General features: G+C 38.2%; 1 protein-coding gene across 3 annotated transcripts in view; it reads right to left on the bottom strand.

The window, feature by feature from the left end:
* LOC102183919 (mitogen-activated protein kinase kinase kinase MLT) overlaps positions 1-22887 on the bottom strand; it is a 169857-nt gene that overhangs the window by 78204 nt on the left and 68766 nt on the right. For all 3 annotated transcript variants that reach the window (XM_018064757.1, XM_018064740.1, XM_005675949.3), the window contains exons 3-5: positions 15288-15375; positions 8964-9065; positions 4936-5001 (exon numbers count right to left, since the gene is read on the bottom strand). In XM_018064757.1, coding sequence (XP_017920246.1) covers positions 4936-5001; positions 8964-9065; positions 15288-15375 — 256 coding nt within the window. The remainder of the gene's footprint in view (positions 1-4935; positions 5002-8963; positions 9066-15287; positions 15376-22887) is intronic.

Genomic DNA, 22887 nt, shown 5'->3' with positions numbered 1-22887 from the left:
CTGAATAACTTGGATTACGTGGAATAGCATCCATGCTCCAGATGGGAATTCAGCCAGAAAAACCGGAGCAAGAAAGAAGTGACATGGGGGAATCAGTCTTTCCGGAAACTGATCCAATTTCTTTATTTTGGGGTTTGCTTATATACCTTTTGTTACATATAGGGATGAATACAGAGTCACACAGGGGTCAGCAGTCCTGACCTTTATCAAAATCAGGTGCTTCACATAAAAAGGTTTTAGGGATTTAACATCATCTGGCCATGAGACCTGCTGACATTTTATGATCCTTTCTTTCTGATAACCAAAAAACTTATTTATTCCAAGGGTGTTTTTTCTTAAACCAGGCACCACCCTCCAAATAAAGTTACATTCCTATAGGGTGAGGGTGTAGTGAGTTACAATCAAGAAAGGAATTTATTTAACCCAAAGTTAACATGATTAATCTTAAAGGTTAATACTTATTTCTCCTATATGCTTAAAGGTTAATACTTATTTCTCCTATATGTTAGTTATATTCATTATAAGGGCAGGGAATATGGAGATTTAGCAGCAAACATCAGCCCAACAAATGAAAATCCTTTCACCAATGCTCCCCTTAAGATCTATTTAGTCTTAAGATAGTGATAAAGTTACATTTTTATATAACAAGAACACAGTGATTTATAACAAAGTACAGTGATCTATTACAAAAGAGAAAATTCATTAACTCAAAAAGTCTAGTATTGCTAACCTTAAAAACTACTATATTTCCTTTTCTATATTCCAAATACATTGATTAATATATTCCCAGGTGCCTAAGGATATGGAGGCCTGGCAGCAATCATTAACTCAACAAGAAGAAAAAACCCTATGCTAATTAAGACTCTCAAAATACTCTAAAACTCTCTGTGCTGTTTATGGTTGAGAGGTAGTAAACAATCATGTGGCAGGAGCATGGATAATGCTGTCACACAAGCTAGTCTGTCAGCAGAGAGGTTTGACCTGAGACATCCTTGTCCTATCCAGAGCAGGGAATTAGCAGCAATTATTGACACAACAAATGAAAAACCCTTCACCAATATAATTCCTAACCAACCCACTATACTAATAATTTCTAACTCCCCAAAAGAATTTGCCTTTAGTAAGTCTAAAACATCTCATGCCTCTCGGATTGGGAGGCTGTAAACAATCACGTGTGGCCAGACGAACCTATACAGGTGGGCTAGATAACCTTCAGAGGAGTCCGTAAGCTGAAACACTCTTGTCACGCCCAGGAATTTTTATTGCCTTGGAGCTGCAAGTTAACTCCTCCGAGAGAAATGGTGATAGGGGAGAGCCCCCCGTAAAGTCAGAGGTGTAAGTGAGAGCATAAAACAGACTCTGGTTTTGGGGTAGATGCTCGGGAACAGGGGGTTTCCTGAGGCTTGATCACGCCTTTGCGTATGCCAAGCCTCCTTCCTCATGACCTTTGCCATGGGCGGGGTTCCTCACGCTGGCCCCCGGCACAGGAGGAGAAGGGGACGACAGGGGATGAGATGGCTGGATGGCATCACTGACTCGATGGACGTGAGTCTGAGTGAACTCCGGGAGTTGGTGATGGACAGGGAGGCCTGGTGTGCTGCGATTCATGGGGTCGCAAAGAGTCGGACATGACTGAGTGACTGAACTGAACTGAAATGAACTGAAGACCTCGTTTTAAATTAAACGTAGCATTGTCTAGTAAAAAAGTTATAGATCAGCTGCAGTCAAGGGAACCAAATTTTCACCTGGATTCTGACACTAGACTGTCAACATTCTACTGAGCAAGTCATTAGCATTATTGCTTCATGGTAAATACGGTTTTTCCCTCTGGTTGAAGAGTAATTTTCTTGAAGGTGGAGATAATGCTTATCTATTTACATTATACATTCATTCATTTAACAAATATTTGTTGAGCACATGCTGTGGGCAAAGCCATTTACTATATTCTAGCAAAGGAAAGTGAGCAAGACTGGCATTGTCTCTGCTCTGGTGGAGCTTACAGTCTAATGGTAAACAGAGTTAAGCAAACACCTATAATAAAGTGGGATAAGTTCTGTGATGAGAGGTATGGAGATTGCCATAGGACCGAACAGCAGTCTAAGAAGTCAAACTGTAAGGAGGTCGAAGTTCTCTGGAAGAAATGATGCTATGCTGAGACCTGAAGAACAGATTAGAGCTAACCAGAAAGAGAAGTGGTGGAGGGATGCATGTTTTCCAAGCAGAAGAGTGAGCTCGTGAAAAAGGTCAGGAGCAGAGGAAGAGGCTTGCAGTTTTGGAAAGTGTGGGCCAGGTCCGGAAGAGCCTTTGTGAGAAATGGAAAGCCAGTGAACAATATTAAGCAAAGGAATGAAACGATCAAATGTGCCCGGAGGGACAGAACGCGAGGAAGGAGATCACTGCAGGCAGGGTGAAGCCCAAGAGAGATGATGATGCCTGCACTAAGTCTGTGACAAGGACAGGAGAGAAGTGGACCAAGTCAAGAAACAGGCTGGAAGCAGAATCAGCTGGGCTTGGAGGACTGGCTATGGGAGAGGAAGAGGACTCAAAGAGGAAATAAAATAGAGGCAATGTGGCATAATGGTTATAACAGGAACTCGGCAATCAAACTGTAGCTCCTTTTTAAAAATTTGATTATGGATTAGGCAACTGGCATTGTCACTCACTGAGAAGGGGAATGCAGGGATAATTTGTTAGGGGATAGGGAGAAGATGAAAAGATAGACTTGGACACAGCACACTTTAGGGCCATACAAAATACCTATGTGAATATGTTCAATAAGCACATACACAGTTCTGAAGTTGAGATCTATTTGACAATGTGAAGATCAATTAGGGCTTTTATGGGAGTGGGTGAATAAAATGTAAGAAGGGAGAAGGTCAAGGACAGAATCCTAAAGGAATGTTTCTAGCATTTCCTTTGTAAGCCACACAATGCCTCGAACACGGTATATTATCAGTACTTAATAGGTGTTACTAATGACCTTGACAAGTGGGGAAAATAATTTTTTCATGATCCAATACCCAGAAATAGCCTAAGGTTAAATCTAATACTATATATGACAAGCTATACATTTTTCAAATATTGTTAATATTATATTCAGCTATTTAAAAAATACTTCTATTTTTTCATAAGACCAGTGTTTATTTAAACATCTAACGTCATAAAACTATATAACTTAGAAAATGAAAGTTCTACTGTTCTCTCTTGCCTCCCCAAATTGTTAAAAGTTAGCTCTATATTGTTTCAATATGTATGCGTTTTACCGTCAAGTAACTACACAACTACAATTTTAAAAAATGCAAACATTCTCCATTGTTAGTTTCATAAAGACAGTTTGAATAACTTAACCATTATCTCATGGGATATTTAAGATATACTGATACACTATATTAAAGTGAGAGACATTAAACACTTTTTTAATTGAAATTCTGAGCAAGAATTGAAAACATATGAAGTTATACACTCTGATACTTCCTACCAGATTCTAGATTATCTCCCAGTGACTTCCTGTTGAGCATGCATGCTCAGTGACTCAGTCGTGTCTGACTCTTTGCGATCCCATGGACTGTAGCCCGCCAGGCTCCTCTGTCCATGGGATTATCTAGGCAAGAATACTAGAGTGGGTTGCCGTTTCCTCCTCCAGGGGACCTCCCCAACCCAGGGATCAAACCCATGTCTCCTGTGTCTCCTGTAACGGCAGGCATATTTTTTTTTTTATCACCGAGCCACTTGGGAAGCCCAATGACTTCCTGTTAACCCATGTATATTAAAAGTTTTTAGCTCTAAGAAACTTACGTCTAAGGAAAGCTAAAGGATAAGTGATGAAACCTAGAAAAGGGCAAGAACAATGAGCCAGAGTCAACTTCAGGGTTGGGGTGGTGGTCCAACCTGAACTGCTGAGGAGTGGCAGCTGTGAACAACTTCCCCGTCTCCACCCCCACAAGCATCACGGTCCTGGGCAGCTGGTCAAACTCCTGAGTTCTCTTTCTCTACTGACCATGACTACTCATTCCAAAAATCACACTATTAGTATTTACCCATTTTAACTGCAATGATTTAAAGATTTTCTAAAAATAAATTGTTTTTAGAAGAATCACGTAGAAAACATGAAGAATCCCTTAGAAAGCAAGTAAATAACTAAAGCATGCAAATGAATCGATATCAAGATTTATTTTTTTTTAAGTAGCAAACTCTGATTCAAGCTCTCAGTGCTGGCTAGTTAAATAACACCACTGCCTTTCTCCATTAATTTTCAAGTGACGTAATGGAAGAAGCATTCAATTACCACTCCTACTTGAAGGTAACATCTAATCCTGCAAGTCATTTAAAAGTGCTCACTCTACAAATTATAAAATAGAGGATCATAAATAAACTTTAAGAAGCAGAGAAGAAGAGAAAGAAGAAAAAGAAAGCTTTTACTTTCCAAACCCCGCTGATCATTTTTGGGCACTCCTCCAGGTAATATGAGTGACATAAAAAATTTACACCAAATAATTCAGGAGTAACAAGAACAAAACTCAAAACTGCTAGTACAGAGAGTCATCTAAAAATAGAAGTTAGAAATACACTACCACTATGTGCTTGGATCCAGCAATACCTCTTTTAGAGAATGATTCTAGATAAATAATTAGGGATGTGTTGAAAATTTTTTCTGAAAACTATTAAGCTTAACATATTTTTTTTATCATAGGAAAAAAAAGGAAACCCAAATGTCCACATTCTATGCTATTTATATAGTGGAATACTATGCAGCCCCTTGAAATAATGGGGAAGATTTTGAATTTATTAATAATGGAAAGATTTTCATGATATTAGCTGTGAGTTAAACAGCAGGTTACAAAAGATATGGAAAGCATGATGCTTATTTCTATACATGTATGTATACATGTGCATGTATTTTATAATAGGTGAGATAAAAACATATGACTACTTTACCATTTCTTGACTTGAGATCTCTGTGAATCACCTTGACAGGAGCCTCCATATGTAAATAGTGCATTCCTTTTCATACAAAAAGAAATATAATGAATATAATTATAATAGAAATACAGTTAATATAATTTTCAACATTACATCAGTATTACCTCTATTTTAAACATCAGTATTACTTTCCATACTTTTACAAAGGATTTAATAGCAAAAACTAAGTCCATGTGCTCTATTCTTCCATGATAGATAAAATAGGGACAAGACATGCCTACACTAGGAAAATTTAAATACTATGGAAAGTGTATGTGGTTTAATGTCATATAAGTCGGAATTTGATTGTGAATAAAGTTAGCTTCTCACAGTATCCAATAGGACACCTTAATTTTCTGGAGTTTGCACAAAAGTAAAACAGATGCCACTGAAAGAAATGATAAGGTGACTAAGTGACTAAGGTATTCCACTACCAACTGCCTTCTAAATCAGCCACAGTTCTGAACAGAAATTTCAGTTTTCATTTGCATGTCTGAAGTTACCCAGGGCAGCTTCATTTATTTTCTCAGTATTCACTCTGGTAAGACCCTGGGAGTAGAGGTGGGGTAGGGATGGGGAGACTGGTTGAATTCATTAGTTATGGTTGGTAAAGAATTTTGTGATCCTCAGATAGAAAAATACACAGTAGTTATAAAATATTTTATTCTTACAAATCTTTGAGATAATCTATATTTCAATGTACTCTAAAATTCTTTACAACATATTAAAAATCAAGTTACTTCAGTAAATTGTATGCACATAAATTAAGCAGTTTTCTTATTTTGAATAAAAAATTATATTTTAAAAGATATATAGTCTATCTAGAATAAAGAACAAAAACATTTTCTACTGAAATATTTCCTATTTCTTAAGTTGTCTTCTAAACAATTGAAGAAATAGCCCTCTCACCTCAATCAAAACCATTTCTTTGGCTAATGAATTATATGCTGAGCACAGTTTAATAATGAGGCCTTGGTTCTTTCTTCAGTATATAGAAAATTTCAGTTTTATAAGGGCTAATTTTTAAAAATCTATTATTTTCTACTTTCTAGTTATTATATATTGAAGAATCATGAAAGAACAATGAAAAATTTCAAAACACTTAAACTCTTGCCATTTAAAGTTATTACTGAAGAGTCAACAAAAGTATAGCAATTCAAGTATCTTAAATAAAATGTAACTGGAATAAAGGAAATCTTTCTTCTAATATTAAGTTCTACATATTCCAAGCTGTGAAAATTCAATACAACTTGGGTAACGTGTAATAATTTTTATGACAGAATTTCATAGTTATTTCTCTCTTGCTTTAAGAATCCAATTCCTGAATAATTTTTCAGGTAGAAACTGTTTAATTACTATTAGAGGCAGAGCTACCTCATTTCTACATTTGCTGACAATAAAGAATTTAAAAAAACACTCAAGCACAAAAGCTTTGAATATAGGGACTTTTCTTCCTCACTGTAGATATTATGAGAAGAAGTACCATATTGTATTGAGCAAGCTGGTATCTGTGTATAACATATAGTATACATTTATAGAATATTTAGTGTACATGCACAATCATATAAAATTCTATTTAGCGTGTTTCAATAGCGCTATATACAATTCTGCCATATTTTTATTGCAAGAAAACAGGAGGCCTGAAAAATATCTCCATCAATTTTAAAATTCAGGGTTTCCTAAAAAAGATTTCCCAGGTGTCACTTTGGGAAGATTTGGAATCAATGATGACCATTCGGAGACTGGATCCAGGCTTGTTAGCTTTAATTGTTCCTTTTACCCATTGCTGGCTGACTTGCAGCAATTTCAGATACACTGGTCTGCCCTCCTTCCCTCTTCCCACCCAGAAAGAAGAGAGTCTGTTTTGCCTTTGAGAAGGTTTTCTCTTTCCAGTAACGTTAAGCAATGCCTATTTCAAAACTGAATGAATCAACTCTTATTTGAAATGAATTATTCATCCTCTGATTTCTCAACATCTTGTTGCTTCAGTGGCTTCAATCATGGTCAAACTGAAGGGCACAGCTGAATTCAAAACTGAATCAACAAAAATCAAGGCTTCCTATGTCATCTCCAAGTTCCACACATAGCTTTATCAGAGAGGGTTGAAGTCATTCTGAAAGCATTGATTTCTTCTTCTTTTTGTAGGCCATTTTAAATATTAAGAACTACCTGTATAGTTGTAAACGACTGTCTTCTCTGCTTCACACTTCTCACCTGAGGCTGAACACATTAGGACTTGCCTTTCACATTAATTCATCAGCCACCAAAATGTAAGTTCTGTTACTGTGTAGTTTTGGACACTCCCATCTTCTTCATCCCAGTTTTTCACCTGTAGTTCCAGTTTGCTGTTTAGTTCTATTCCTTCTCTTTCTTTTCTTTTTTATACAGCCGGGACTCTTGAGAAACCCTAGGAATGACTGAGCTGATCTGGAGCCAAAGGACTTGCCCCACAGACAGGGACTGTTACAGGGGAAGGGATCAGGAGGGATGAGGTTTACAGGCTAAGGGCCAGGGAAGCTAAACAGTGTGCACAGCAAGAAGCCGAGTGACTGGTGTCAGCTGATTTGTTTGCTATCCATCTTAAGTGCCATTAGGTAATAAGATGGGTGTAATTGGCTGAGCACCCTAAATGCAAATGTCTGTAAGGTGAAGTGCTTTAAGTCAAGGACTGCTTGTATATGTATTTACATTTCTCTAAGAGTATTTCCACAATGCTTCAGGCAGTTTCCAAAAACAGCACATTAACCAGCTTACAAACAGGTGGCCCCTGATATGCAGAGAAGTGGCTATGATGTTCCATGAAAATGTCTTGAAGAATGAGAAATTTTAAGACTGATTTGAGATGTCTCATGCATGAATACACAATTAAGTTAATTAACACAGCCAAAGCCTTAAGTACACCATCCTAAACATAGAGCTTATTATTCTTATAAGGTAATGAAGTATCACTCAAGCTGCAGCATTTTGCATGAAACTTTTTTTTTTTTTTTAATTTCCACTTTCTCTATTTGAAGAATTTGGCAGGTGTTGATGAAACTTAAAACAGGATAATTCCCCAAAGGAAAGACTATTACTTTTGGAAGTCACTGTGACTTTCCAGTGAAAGTAAAGTATGAGTTGCTTTCCTTATTGAGTACTAAATATCCTTTTATTTGCTTTGTAAAGAGATACTTGTAGAGATTGGAGCAGCAAAATGCAAAGGAGCTAATTGCCCCAGTAAAATTTGGACACACTTGCTTTCCAGGGGTTGCTAGAATACAAATGTAACCATCAGCATTCATTATTTAGATTAAGTTGTTTCCAAAGCAACTTTGACAGTTATAAATAAAACTCAGAAACATTCAGTTAGGAAAATGGAAAAAAGATAAAAATAAATGGAGTTTAAATTGCTTTAGAGAGCATTTGTGTATGAAGGAATTTATGAGGGAAAAAGAACTAGGCACCTTGTTTAGGGATTTTGTGTATTAAAAAATATTCCATTTCCAAGGGTGATTTTCAAGTTTACATTAAATATAAAATAAAATCTGAATTGCTTTTGCATTGAAGGCCAAATAAAACTTTCTTGCAAGTGGTTACTATTTTTAGCATATTATTATGTATACAAAAGAAGTAGAACTAATCCTACAATAAGTCACGTTTTCTGGATACTGCGGTCTGAGACTTACGGAACAATAACAGAAATATGATCTTTCCATTTAATGTATTGAGCAAGCTGGTCAATTACAGTGTCACAAAACGGGACAAAAGTATCTTCCTTGGAGCCACTGATTTTGTTGAAACTTGGTTTTTGGTAAAGAAGTAAAGAAAGGAAAGAGAAAAAAGGAATGCAGCAGTGGAAAGGCAATGGCCTAAAATATTACGTGCACAGTAAGCTGCAGAATTCTTGCTACTTTTGTCTGAAAAAAAAAAAAAAAAAAAAGCTTAAGACAGAATAAGAAATCTTCGACTTAACTCACCATGTCAGGATCTCTCCAACTATGCTGTAAGAATACATGAAACATTACCTTTGGCTACATCAGTGGCCCAGGTCATAATGTGATCCATGTCCATTTCTTCACTTCTGTTACTGTTAATGTAATCATAGAGTGATCCCAGAGAGGCGTATTCTGTTTTCAAAGGAAAGATAAGCATAGAATGAAAACCAAGGCACAATTCACAAATAAGACTGCATGGTTTCATTGAGAAAATGTGCTAAAAAATTTAACAAAAGACACTAAAACTTATTAAAAAAAAAAAAACTGTTCTATGCTGTGGTTTCTCAAAATTAACATCATCATGGAAAGAAATCTGTCAAAGACAAGACTGCTAACAGAATAGACAATATCTTCAGCTGGTGATGAAATCAAAAGCTATTTGGATGGAATTCAGAAATACAAAGGTATTGCAAGAATGCATTTGAAACAAAGGCAGGCATGAATATAGGTATTTCAAAAAATTGTTATTCTTAGGAGATAAATAAGGTTAAACACATAAGTCAGAGGGTTATGTAACAATGTAAACAAATCAATATTTGTTGCATCAGGATTTAGATTAGTCCTCAAATTTTAAGCTTTACAAAAGGCCAAGAAAGTGAGAAAATTCCTTTAAAAATGGTTTTGAGATATAAATTACATATCATAAAATTCACCCACCATATGTGTACAATTTGATTTTTAGGAAACTTACAGATTTGTGCAATAATCACTACAACCCAATTTTAACCTTTTCATGATCCCAAACAAGTCCCTTCTGCCCACTTATAGTTAATCACCACTGTCAGCCCCCGCCCTGTGATTTATCTTTTCTCACTCTCAAATGTGCCTTTTCTAGACATGTCACATAATGGAATGAAACAATATACGGCCTTTATGTCTGACTTCTTTCTCTTCATATAATGTTTGCAAGACTCTTTTGTGTTGTAGCATGTGTCAGTCCTTCACTCCTTTTTATTCCTGAATAGTATTTCACTGTCCTGGAGAAGGCGATAGCACCCCACTCCAGTACTCTTGCCTGGAGAATTCCATGGACGGAGCCTGGTGGGCTGCAGTCCATGGGGTCGCGAAGAGTCGGACACGACTGAGCGACTTCCCTTTCACTTTTCACTTTCATGCACTGGAGAAGGAAATGGCAACCCACCTCCAGTATTCTCGCCTGGAGAATCCCAGGGACAAGGGAGCCTGGTAGGCTTCCGTCTATGGGGTCGCACAGAGTTGGACACAACTGAAGCGACTTAGCAGCAGCAACAGCAGCACCAATATTTCATTGTATTGATCAAGCACATTCACTTTTTTCATTCACTGGGTTGATAGATATTTGCATGGTTCCTTTTCTAGATGTTATTTATCAGGTGGAGAAAATTCCCTTCTATTTTTAGCCTGCTGAGATTTCTTATTATAAATGGGTGTTGTAGAATGTCAGATTGGTTTTTGTCTTTTATTCTATTATGGTGTTTTATGTTAATTGATTTCAGATGTTAAATCAACCTTGCATTTCTGGGATAGATCCCATTCGGTTGTAATGTATAATCCTTTTTATTGGTAGATGGATTCAGTTTGCTAATATGTAGTGAAGGATTTTTTTTTTTTTAGTCAAGGATTTTTTCATCTATATTCAGGAGGGATGGCAGTCTGTAGTTTTCTTATTATGGTTCTGTCTGGTTTTGCTATTAGGATAATGCTGGCTGTACAGAATGAACTGGCAAGTGTTCCTTCTATTTTCAGAAACAGTATGGGAAGGACTGGTGTTATATTTCGTATAGAAATCATCAGTGAAATCACCTGGTTTTGGAAATTCATTATGGAAATGTTTTAAATTATGAATTCAAATTTCTTTACTTGCAGTTTTGGTCAGATTTTTTGTTTCTTCTTGAGTCAGTTTTGAAAATTTTTGTATTTTTAGGGATTTGTTTTCATTGTATTATTTTCATTTTAAATTGCCTAATTTGTTGCCATAAAGTTGGTCATAATATTCCCTTATAACCTTTTTAAATTTCTGTAGGGACCATAATGCTGTCTTCTCCTTCATTTCTGAGTTTGCCAATTTGTATTTTCCTTTTTGTTGGTCAGTCCAGCTAAAGGTTTGCCAGTTTTACTGAGCTTTACAAAGACCAAAATCTTAGTTTCATGGATTGTCTCTATTATTTTTCTGTTTTCTATGTTATTCTATTCTGCTCTAATCCTTATTATTTCCTTTCATTGCCTTGCTTTGGGCTTATTTTGTTCTTTTTGTAGTTTGTTAAGGTTAAAGCTTAATGATCAATTTCAGACCTTCTTTTTAAATAAAACATAGATGTGTTGTTGTTCAGTTGCTCAGTTGTGTCCAACTCTTTGCAACTCCATGGACTACAGCACGCCAGGCTTCCCTGGCCTTCATCATTTCCTGGAGTTTGCTCAAACTCATGTCCACTGAGTCGATGATGCCATCCAACCATCTCGTCCTCTGTCGTCCCCTTCTCCTCCTGCCCTCAATCTTCCTCAGCATCACGGTCTTTTCTAGTGAGCCAGCTCTTCGCATCAGGCAGCCAAAGTATTAGAAGCTCAGCTTCAGCATCAGTCCTTCCAATGAGTATTCAGGGCTGATTTCCTTAGGGTACTGGTTGGATATCCTTGTTGTCCGAGGGACTCTCAAGAGTCTTCTCCAACAGCACTGTTCAAAAGCATCAATTCTTTGGCACTCAGTCTTCTTTATGGTCCAACTCTCACATCCGTATGTGACTGCTGGAAAAACCATAGCTTTGACTAGACAGACTTTTGTCAGCAAGTGATGTCTCTGCTTTTTAATATGCTTATAAATTCCCTCCTAAGTATTACTTTGTCTTCCACCTATGATATTGATATGCTGCATTTTCATTTCCTCTCTGTCGAAAATATTTAAAAAACCATTGTAGTTTCTTGACTCATTGACTGTTTAGAAACGTGTCGTGTAATTTCCAAACATTTGGGACTTTTCCAGGTTTCTTTCTTGCATTGATTTTCTAGTTCTATTGTGATTAAAGAACTCTTCAATCCTTTATTTTAACTGGAGGATAATTACTTTGTGATGGCTTCTGCCATGCATTAACATGAATCGGCCATAGGTACACGTGTCCCCACACCCTGAACCCGCCTCCCACCGCCCTCCCCGCCCCATCCCGCCAGGCTGTCACAGAGCACTGGCATTGGGTGCCCTGCTTCATGCAGTGAACTTGAACTGCTCTTCCATTTTATTCAGTTCTTTTTGATGCATTAAGATTTATTTCATGATTTAACTTATCATGCATGCTAAAGAATATGCCCTTGAGAAGAATATGCATTCTTTGTTGGGTGGTGTGTAGAGCTGGTTGAGAGTGTTTGTCACGTCTTCTATATCCGTGCTGATTTTCTATCTAGTTGTTCTATCAATTACTGAGAATGGGGATACTGAAACCCCTTTGTTGAACTGACTGGTTCTTTTACAGTCAGTTATTGCTTCATGAAGTTTGAGGACCTGTTGTTAACTGTGTATACATTTACAATTGCTATATCTTCCTGATGTATTGATTCTTTTTATCATTATGAATGACTCAATTTATTTCTAGTAATATTTCTTAAGCTTATTTTGTTTGAAATTACTATAGTTACTCCAGCTCGTGCTTATTGCTTGATCGGTAGTACAGAATTAAGACGTTTCCAAAAATCAAAGAATGATCGAAGACGATCCTCTATTGTACCTTTTCTTTTGACTTTGGAGATTCTAGTCATCCCATTATTTTGTAGATCTGAGAAAAAGATGTTCAATTCCCTTCCAAGGGAAATAAAATGGCAGCTACCTCTTGGACTCTGTTCTAAGTCTTACAAGCAGGTTTTAGAAAATCGTCTCTGTGATGAGAAGTTTCGGCAAACACACATGCATGGGTGCACCTATACACACTGTCACCCAGAAATAATCAATTCTCGTCCCTTCACTCACGAAGAGAAAACTGAGACATAGATCATCAGGGACCCATCTATGGAGCTTTGGCAGAATCAAGACAAGATTTCATCTCTCAATTCCTATTCTGGTGTCCATTCCGTTCCATCACTCTGATAAATTATTCTTTCAAGTCCTCAGAATGAGTGACAACAGCTGCCTGATGCAACAACCTTTTTTTATTAACAAGTACACTCAAGACGGAATAGGTACAAGCTATTCAAGGTTTCCGCATCAGGACTCCAGCATCTGAGAAAGACAATGAGGTTCTAAAAAGAGGGAGCTGGTTGGATTGGGTGATCACGGTTTTCGTGCCTGCCTTACTTACTTACAAGTCTGCCACACTAGTTTTCATTACAAGAGGCAAGGCAAGTGCTCTCATTTCCAACCCATCTGACCTTCCACACGACTCAGCTGCATCTGTACTAGCATCCTTCAGTGATCTGCCGGGGGCTGGCTGAGGACACTCAAGTCTCTTCCATAAAACGGAGCAGTACATTCAGTCTTCCACATCTATTGGACCTAAAGTGTGCTCATAGCCGTCCAGAGCCTAGCTTACGTATAAGAAGAGGAGATTCTGTATAAAATCAATTGAAAAACTTACACCACTGTAGTTCTACCATTAGTTGGGTAATCTTGGAAAAGTACCTAAGTTAGAGTTTCAGTTTCTTACGTGAAATAGGTTATTCTAAGTATTAGATAACATAATTTATAAGGAAGTACCTAATCCAGTCCTTTTTATTGAGGGTATTTTGTTGTTATTTTAAGACAATATATAAAGACAATCCAAGTTCTTACCACTACAGCAGAAGAAAAGAGGGCTGCCTGATCTTTTAAGGTTTTCTTGTTTGTTTTATTTGGTCAAAGAACTGCCATGATAAAGAACTTGGGTCAAAGTTATGTATTGTAAAATTGAACACTATAGTTATCGTAGACCTGAAACAGTGTCAGACTTTATTTTTTGGGGCTCCAAAATCACTGTGGATGGTGACTGCAGCCATGAAATTAAAAGAGGCTTACTCCTTGGAAGGAACGTTATGACCAACCTAGATAGCATATTCAAAAGCAGAGACATTACTTTGCCAACAAAGGTCCATCTAGTCAAGGCTATGGTTTTTCCAGTGGTCATGTATGGATGTGAGAGTTGGACTGTGAAGAAAGCTGAGGGCCAAAGAATTGATGCTTTTGAACTGTGGTGTTGGAGAAGACCCTTGAGAGTCCCTTGGACTGCAAGGAGATCCAACCAGTCCACCCTAAGGGAGATCAGCCCTGGGTGTTCTTTGGAAGGACTGATGCTGAAGCTGAAGTTCCAGTACTTGGGCCACCTCATGCAAAGAGTTGACTCATTGGAAAAGACTCTGATGCTGGGAGGGATTGGGGGCAGGAGGAGAAGGGGAGGACAGAGGATGAGAGTGGCTGGATGGCATCACCAACTAGATGGACGTGAGTTTGAGTGAACTCCAGGAGTTGGTGATGGACAGGGAGGCCTGGCATGCTGCGATTCATGGGGTCGCAAAGAGTCAGACACGACTGAGCAACTGAACTGAACTGAACTGATACTCATAGTTGTATAATAATCCAATAAACAGCTTCAGTTCAGTCACTCAGTCATGTCCGACTCTTTGCGACCCCATGAATTGCAGCATGCCAGGCCTCCCTGTCCATCACTAACTCCTGGAGTTCACTCAAACTCACGTCCATCTAGTTGGTGATGCCATCCAGCCACTCTCATCCTCTGTTGTCCCCTTCTCCTCCTGCCCCCAATCCCTCCCAGCATCAGAGTCTTTTCCAATGAGTCAACTCTTCGCATGAGGTGGCCAAAGTATAAAGTAATATAAATAGGTGCCTTTCTGTATTTTTATATGGCAAAATTTCCTGTGTGCTCCATTTTGGAAAGGGTATTTCCATCAGTTATAAATTGCAGTTCCATATTATGCGATAATTTAGATCAAGGTCATTACCAACCCAGATGACCAAACCTGAAAAATATTATTCTCACATCAGAGACCTTGAAGAAAGAATGCTCTAATGGGATTAAAAAGCCTTGCGAAGAATTACAACATGAGTAGCTCAAGAAATCTTAATTTGTAAAAGGTCACAGAGTTACAAAAAACATCGCTCATTTCAACTAATTAAATGAAATTTTAGTTAAACGGCACCTTTAAATATTGGTATTGCAGCTGCGAGTGCATTTAAATAGCATTTACACAGATATAATTAGCACAATTAAACATGGGTAGAAGTGGAAACACCATTCTTAATTATATTGATATAATCAGTTTTATTAATGCTTTATAGCAACACAAGTGACATCTGACAGTAGCACACAATTCATGACAGAACGTAATATTAAGCATTTGAGCATATTAAAGAATCTAAAGCTAGGTAAATGGGGAAAGAAAAAAGTCAAATAGAGTTCCTACCTGTGACAATACCATAGTTGGGAGGTTCGAGAATTACTCCATAAAACTGGATGATGTTTCTGTGACTGAGGACGCTGAGTATTTCTGCCTATACAAAAATCAAATACAAAACTGCATAAAATTTCACATTTATAAAAGTCTCATAAAACAGATTTTATATTCAATTTTCTTTTACATACTTTACAAGGATGTGTATGTGTTCAACAAGCATGTGATACTAATAAAACAGTACCTTTGGCAGTCTTCTTGATAGATTAAGAATTTATATTGAAAGTTTCTGAAAAACTTTTTAAAGAAATGGGGTTCAACTGGCAGCAGCAGAAGTGCTTACTAGATAGAAAGCCAACAGGACTGACAGTAGAGGGGGATGATTAAAGAGGGGAGATGCCATATTTATTTAAGTAAAAGCCTTCTTCCTTTAAGTCAAACAGATTTTTTTTTTCCTGCATAATATCCCCACTGGCAGACTGCAACATGACTAAATTTCTATCAGATGGATGAACAGTTAAGACAAAATTGGCTCAGACAGTAGAGTCTGCCTGCAATTCAGGAGACCTGGGTTTGATTCCTAGGCCGGGAAGATCCCCTGGAAAACGGAATGGCTACCCATTCCAGTATTCTTACCCCTCTGTCCATGGGATTCTTCAGGCAAGAATACTGGACTTGGTTGCCACGCCCTCCTCCAGGGGGTCTTCCCAACCCAGGGATTGCATGTCTTTTATGTCTCTCGCCCTGGCAGCCAGGTTCTATACAACAAGCACCACCTGGGACACCCCAGTAGGAGACCATTTTTCATTAAAAACATGTGAAACTTGCTTGCAAGGTAGTTTGACTAAACAGAAAACAGAGGTTATGGGTTGACAAGGGGTCAATATGAGAACAAGAGAAAGGAGCCATTATTAGTGACTGGATAAGACATTCATTTTATCAAGGTTGATTTGACAATTTGTTTTAGTAAGTGTTGAAGGGGGCTATAGAAATAATTCCTTAACAATTACTGAGTGTTCACTGCGTGTAGAGGTTTCTCTGTATTCATCAAACAATCTTCTCATAATTTACTTTTCCAAGTAGAAAGAAAATATACTAACCGGACAATAAATACAATTATCCATATGGCAACTTTATTTCTAAATCAGCATAAATGACCTTTGTTGTAAAAAGAGTTCATGTGAAGTTTGGAGATCATAAGCCCTCTGTTTTTCAGTGGCAGATCAACTCTCTGTGAGTAAAGCATGATAGCTCAATGTGAGGACGCATTAATGTTGGAACCAGTATTGGTCAAAATCAGGCAGTGTTATCCTTTGGCACTTTTTGATATGTTCTTCAGAATATCTAAATCTCGAAGCCATTAAAAATGTTTTCAGCAATAAGAATAAATATAAGAATATTCTGAATCCTTGGACAATCATTTTATAATTCAGCATGACATGGAATTTTCAGTGTTTTAGCTAGCTTTCATGCTTACATTTAAGATACTAACAAATTATATCTTGGAGAGAGAATGTATCTTTTCAGGTGTTGGTAAGCATGTCTAAATGGTCTTGAGTAGGTATATGCTAATAACAGAACAACTATTATCTTGTGTGACTTTGTTGTGCTCATGTTTTAATTCTTTACAGTTATGAAAAACTCTTGCAGTATGATTTGCAAGCAAAAGATATTTTTATGGAATAAGGCTTTAGGTTCCAATTTAGTAAACTAAGAATTTAACATCTCGAAAACAACACGCTGCTTTAGAATGTTGTACGAGTTTCATGAAAATGGCTAATAATAAGTAGAGATAGATTAAATAAATAAGTGATATTTGCAATAAATGGAAATCATGATACCTGTTAGCAATTCAAACAAGCTCCAAAAGAAATACCTGGCATTAATTGAATTATTAAAACCTGTGCTTATAGTAGCCGGTATCTGAATGCAAGTGGATGTATTATAGAGATTTGCCTCTATAGGCTCCTGCCTGTCAATAGTTCATCAGTGGAAATTGCTGAAGTAAGTATGCAGCAAATAATTTTTCCTCCTGTTGTTGTTTTCCCATTGTTTTCCAGATTTAAATTCTGGGATACTCTAGCAAATGGCTTACACATCAAAATAATGGATTAGTGGCTTGAAAAAGTTCAGCTTTATGGTAAAAAGGAAACATAATAACAATGAAGGCTAAAATAATGCTCTGTTGTGCCAAAAAATTTAAATATTTTTTATACTATTAAAACTAAGAAGATTTGGTACATATCTACAATGGAATATTACTCAGCCATAAAAAAGAACAAAATATTATCATTTGCAGAAATATGGATGTACTTAGAGAATACTGAAAGTGAAAGTATTAGTCACTCAGTCATGTCTGACTCTTTGCGACCCCATGGACTATGTAGCCGGCCAGGCTCCTCTGTCCATGGGATTTTCTAGGCAAGAATACTGGAGTGCATAGCCATTCCCCAATAGTTTAAAGGGGAATAGCCATTCCCCAAATTTAAGAAGAGCCCACGTTTAAAAAAAATTAAAATCACACATAAAAGAAAGGAAATGGGGAGGAAATAAAATATATTATTTGTGTTTATCTCTAGGTAGCAAAGGGCTTCCCAGGTGGCTCAGAGGATAAAGAATCTGCCCGCAATGCAGGAGACATGGGTTCAGTCCCTGGGTGGGGAAGATCCCCTGCAGGAGGGTATGGCAACCCACGCTAGTATTCTTGCCTAGAGAATTCCAAGAACAGAGGAGCCTGGTGGGCTACAGTCCATATGGTTGCAAAGAGTCAGACATGACTGAAAAAACTGAGCACGCACTAGGTAGTAAAAAGAATATTAACTGATTTAAAATTTCCACATATTTCCCTAATTATTTATAATAGCCTCTATAATTTTTAATCAGAAAAAACAATAGATGCATGTTATCCATAGTATGTATGACTAGAGCATATAAATATTTAAAATACTGTTTTGCACGGAAATTTTGATTTCCCTAGGATTGGATCAGAAAGAGGTAAAATTCTTTCCTTACCTCCCCAGAACTACCCTAGGTATATAAGGACTAGTTTAGTTAATCTCTGAGCTATGAGTTTCTCCTGACTTGCATCCAGAACAAACATCTCCTGGGTTATTCCTGAAGAAGTCCATAAGCTCTGAGACGCCGTGAGACAAAAGTCTGGACACTGAGTATACCTCCTTAGACTCTGGTTCAGTGTTTTATTAAATGGTCTTCCTCTCCCTTCGGATATTTGTTCTCGTAGCCCACTGCTCTTCAGAGAAGCCTTGCTTGTCTTGCACCTTGTCTAGTATAAAACCACACGAGGGAGAAAGATCACATGCTTTACACAGCAGAAGCTCAACAGTATTTGAAGGGTGGATGAATAAATAATATCTGACAATAGTGATATTAAGTGTGTTTAAATAACTGCCATGCTAAGAGTTCATGTAAGGTAAATGTTTACTCTGAACAGGGCAGTGAGAAGAGTACAATGCCTGTGGGTGTGGATTTGCTTCAATATTCATTCTGTTCTTTTACAGGCATAAGGGTTACTTCAGGCTATTATTTCATAAGAATGCCAGTCAATCAATTATACAACTACAGTAGAAGCCACATTGAAATTTGTGTTCATGAGCCCTTTGTTGATGTGAACTTTCAGAATAAAGCCTTGGATAGCTACAAGTTGCCTCTTGCAGTCCATGACAATCAAATGGGCAAAACTTCTTGAGAGCCCTTCCTTGCTTGTCTATTCTCCAAGCATGCCCTCATTGAACTTTTTCAGATATAGAATGGAGAAGCTTGCTTAATCTTAAACCTTCTGCTTCCAGCTTTCAACCCAATGCACTGTACCATTTATATTTCCAAAATCACCTCTGCAAGTAAGCCAGCTTCTTATTGAGTCCACATCCTGCCCACACTATACCCACTGTAGCAGACAGTCCTCTACCACACACTGAAAAATGGAGCCCTGATTCTTAGTAGTGGGGCTACATTTCACACATGCTTTCTGCATAGACTGAATGTGTTTCCCTAAAATCCATATGTTGAAACCTGACCCCCGAAATGATGGTATAAGGAGGTAGGACCTGTAAAAGGTGATGAGGGTAGAGCCTCATGAATGGAATCAGCGCCCTTCTAAAACAGCTCCCTCGCCCCTTCCTTCTGCCACGTGAGGACACCGCACGAAGATGGCCAACTGTGAATCAGGAAGTAGGTTCTCACCAGAAATTGACTCTGCCAGCAACTTGATCTCGGACTTCCCAACCTCCAGAACTTATGAGTGTGTTTGTGGTTTATAAGTCACCCCATCTTCAGCATTCTGTTACAGCATCCTGAATGGACTAAGACAGCCCTCTTCCTAGGCTTGGGCCAACATCACAAAACTCTACACAACTGAACCAGGCTTCTAAAGAACAGGATGGGTTTGAAAAGACAATGCCCTTGGTCTTCTCAGTACAGTGTACCTCTTATCATTATTCCCACAGAGCCCAGAGCTATTTATTGTACTTAGCAGCAGACTGTAAGGCACAATGGGAAATACTTGATTTAAAAACTCTGAAAACAGGGACTTCTCTGGTGGACCAGTGGTTAAGAAATCTCGAGCCAATGCAGGGGACCCCGGTTTGATCCCTGGTCTGGGAAGATCCCACAAGCGTGGAGCAACTAAGTCTGTGAGCCACAATTACTGACCCAAGCTCTAGAGCCTGCGCTCTGCAGCAAAAAAAACCACCACAACGAGAAGCCCCACACCACAACTGGAGAAAGCCCATGGCACAATGAAGATTCAGTGCAGCCAAAACAAAAAGACCAAACCAACAACCCTAAAACAGCAGTGTATAAGGTCAAACATCCTGCTTTTTCAGGCAAGAAGTAGGTAGACATTCTCTTCTGTTTCAGGCTCTGATTACAAAGATAATTGAGGCAGAATGCACTCTCTAAGTAATCAGAAGATTCACACGTGTCAGATCACAAGAACCAGTGTCCAAAAGAAAAAAAAAATTGTTTACTTCATTGCATTTTCACTCCAAGAATACTATTTTAGGGGCTTTTTCCTAAAATAAAAACTTGATTCTTGCAAGATGGAAAACCAGCTCCCACTTCTAAAAAGTCAGGGCTATAGAACAACATTAAAAATAGGTGAGGATGATTTTCAATTCTGTATTGAATCACCGGAGTCATACCCAGGTTGTGCTCTTTGAGTCACTTTTACACTTAATGAGACCCATTCAATAACACAGGCACACGACAAGCAGCAAATCTCTCAGTTCTGTAGGTTTTCTTTCAAATGCTGCCTTTTAGGGATTCAGGGAAATAAAGAAGGATAAACGAACTGAATTCAGGTTGCATAATATAATACAGCCTATATTCCTCATGGCGTATGATATCATGAAGACATTTCTTTGGAAGAAAAATGGCTAGAAATACTAAGAAGGAAAAATAAACTAGTCCCTCTGCTCACTCTTCGTGAACAGCCGAGATGGAGTCACGCAGGAGGCATTACAAACATCACTGGTGCTGGGAAGTCTTTATTGCTCTATGGTTTTCCTGGTGGGTTGCAGGAGACTTACCACGTGCAGCTACCAGGACAGCTGCCTGGGCTCCGTTCCAGGGATCAGGCTGCTCTCCAGTTAAGTATATACCCAACTAAGGACAGACTAACCTGGCAGGATGGAAGGCTGGCTAAAACTGAATGAAATAAATACTGAAGAGTTAAGGACTAGGATGTAAGAGATATCCCAAGGTATAAAAGACTGAGAGATTTTAGATTCTTCATGCTCAACAACAGAAGGTCACTGTGATGACATGAAAAAGTCAGATATATTGTAAACCTGTATTCAGTTTGGATAACAAAAGCACATTCAAGCACTCAGTTTTCAACTAAACAACTTATGTAACTTGGTCAAAGAGATCACTTGGGGCTAAAATTACACAGAAAACCTCCCCAAAGAAAGCCCTTGAATAAGACTTGAAGTATGAATTAATGAAGGGTTAGGCTTAAAAAAAAATAATAAAACACAATATAATGTAATCAAAACTAGGTCAGTGGAAATTTAAATTCTGATTCCAAAATGGATGGCCCTGGAGCCACCTGGTTACTCTGACCCTTGTTTCTTCCTAGAAAATTATTTTTTGCTGGACAAAATTATCTTCCAGATTCCTTCATGCTTTAAATTTCTATCTATTTCTATATATATATATAAACAAACAAACAAACACCTAACTTGATGTATTTCTAACAGTTGCTTTACTCAGAGTGGGTTCTCGATAGATATGTGATAAACTGAACTGAGGTTATTAACTGTGGTGTATTAGGATACCCTCTGGAGTCAAACAGGCTGGAGGCAGGAGTCCTGGCTATGCCTCCTATAAGCTGGGTGACTTAGGGGAAGTGATTTAACCTCTCTGGGCTCCAATCTCCTTAAGGGAGAACAGAAATCCTACCCTAGTGTCTAGAAATTCCAGGTATTTAACCAATGATAATTCCTTTCTCTGAAGGTCTTCCTTTTCCTTTTTAACCAGTTTATCATTCAGAGTCAAGTCAAGCTTACGAGCAAAGATCAGATTTCTTCCACACTGGATTTCACTTTCATAATTGGCTTGTATTAGTTAGCTTCATGCATTTATCATATTTGACTTTCCATATTTATGCGTGCTGTGTTGTGCTCAGTCGCTCAGTTGTGTCTGACTTTTTGTGTGACCCGATGGACTGTACGCCCCCAGGCTCTTCTGTCCATGGGATTTTCCTGGCAAGAATGCTGGAGTGGGTTCCCATGCCCTCTTCCAGGTGATCTTCCCCACCCAGGTATGGAACCCACATCTCCTGCATTTCCTGTATTGCAGGTGGATTCCTTACCCACCCCCTTTAAAAAAATACAATAAAAATATGAGTCCTTTCATCTAAATATTTTTTTATCAAAAACTGCCTTTGCTCAAAGAGATTCCAGTTTGCAGACTTCTGTACAAAACAGCTAGTACACACTGAGTATCTACTGTGTCAAACAATTCATATAGATAGCCTTAAAAAAATAATATTTTATATTAGTCTTATTTTATAAAAATATTTTATTTCTTTGGCTGCTCCTGGTCTTAGTGGTGGCACGTGGGGACCTCGTTCCCAGACCAGGGATCAAAACTGGGCCCTCTGCATTGGGAGGCTCAGCCACTCAACCACTGCAGAAGCTCCTCTGCTTGTTTGCTTTTTGGCAGTACTGGCTCCTCATTGCTGTGTGTGGGCTTCTCTATTGCGCTGAACAGCGGCTACTCTTTAGTTGTGGTGCATGGACTTTCTGTTGCAGTGGCTTCTTTTGTTGCGGAGCACAGGCTGTAGGCTCGTGGGGTCAGTAGCTGTGGCTGACGGGCTTAGTTGCTCCGTGGCATGCAGGATTCTTCCTGGACCAGGGATCTAACCCATGTCCCCTGCACTGGGAGGAGAATTCCTAATCTCTGGACCAACAGGGAAGTCACCATCCATTTGTTTTTATTTCAGTTTGTGATCTTACTCTTTTATTCTGAACTCTTGTATATGTGCTGTGAATACATTTGCTAATGTTATTTAATGGCTTAGATTAATCAAAGCTCACCAGGCTCTTCTGTCCATGGAATTCTCCAGGCCAGAATACTGGGGTGGGTTGCC

The sequence above is a fragment of the Capra hircus genome, chromosome 2, assembly GCF_001704415.2.
Source record: "Capra hircus breed San Clemente chromosome 2, ASM170441v1, whole genome shotgun sequence".
Lineage (NCBI taxonomy): Eukaryota > Metazoa > Chordata > Mammalia > Artiodactyla > Bovidae > Capra > Capra hircus.
This window is presented reverse-complemented; position numbering and strand designations above follow the sequence as displayed.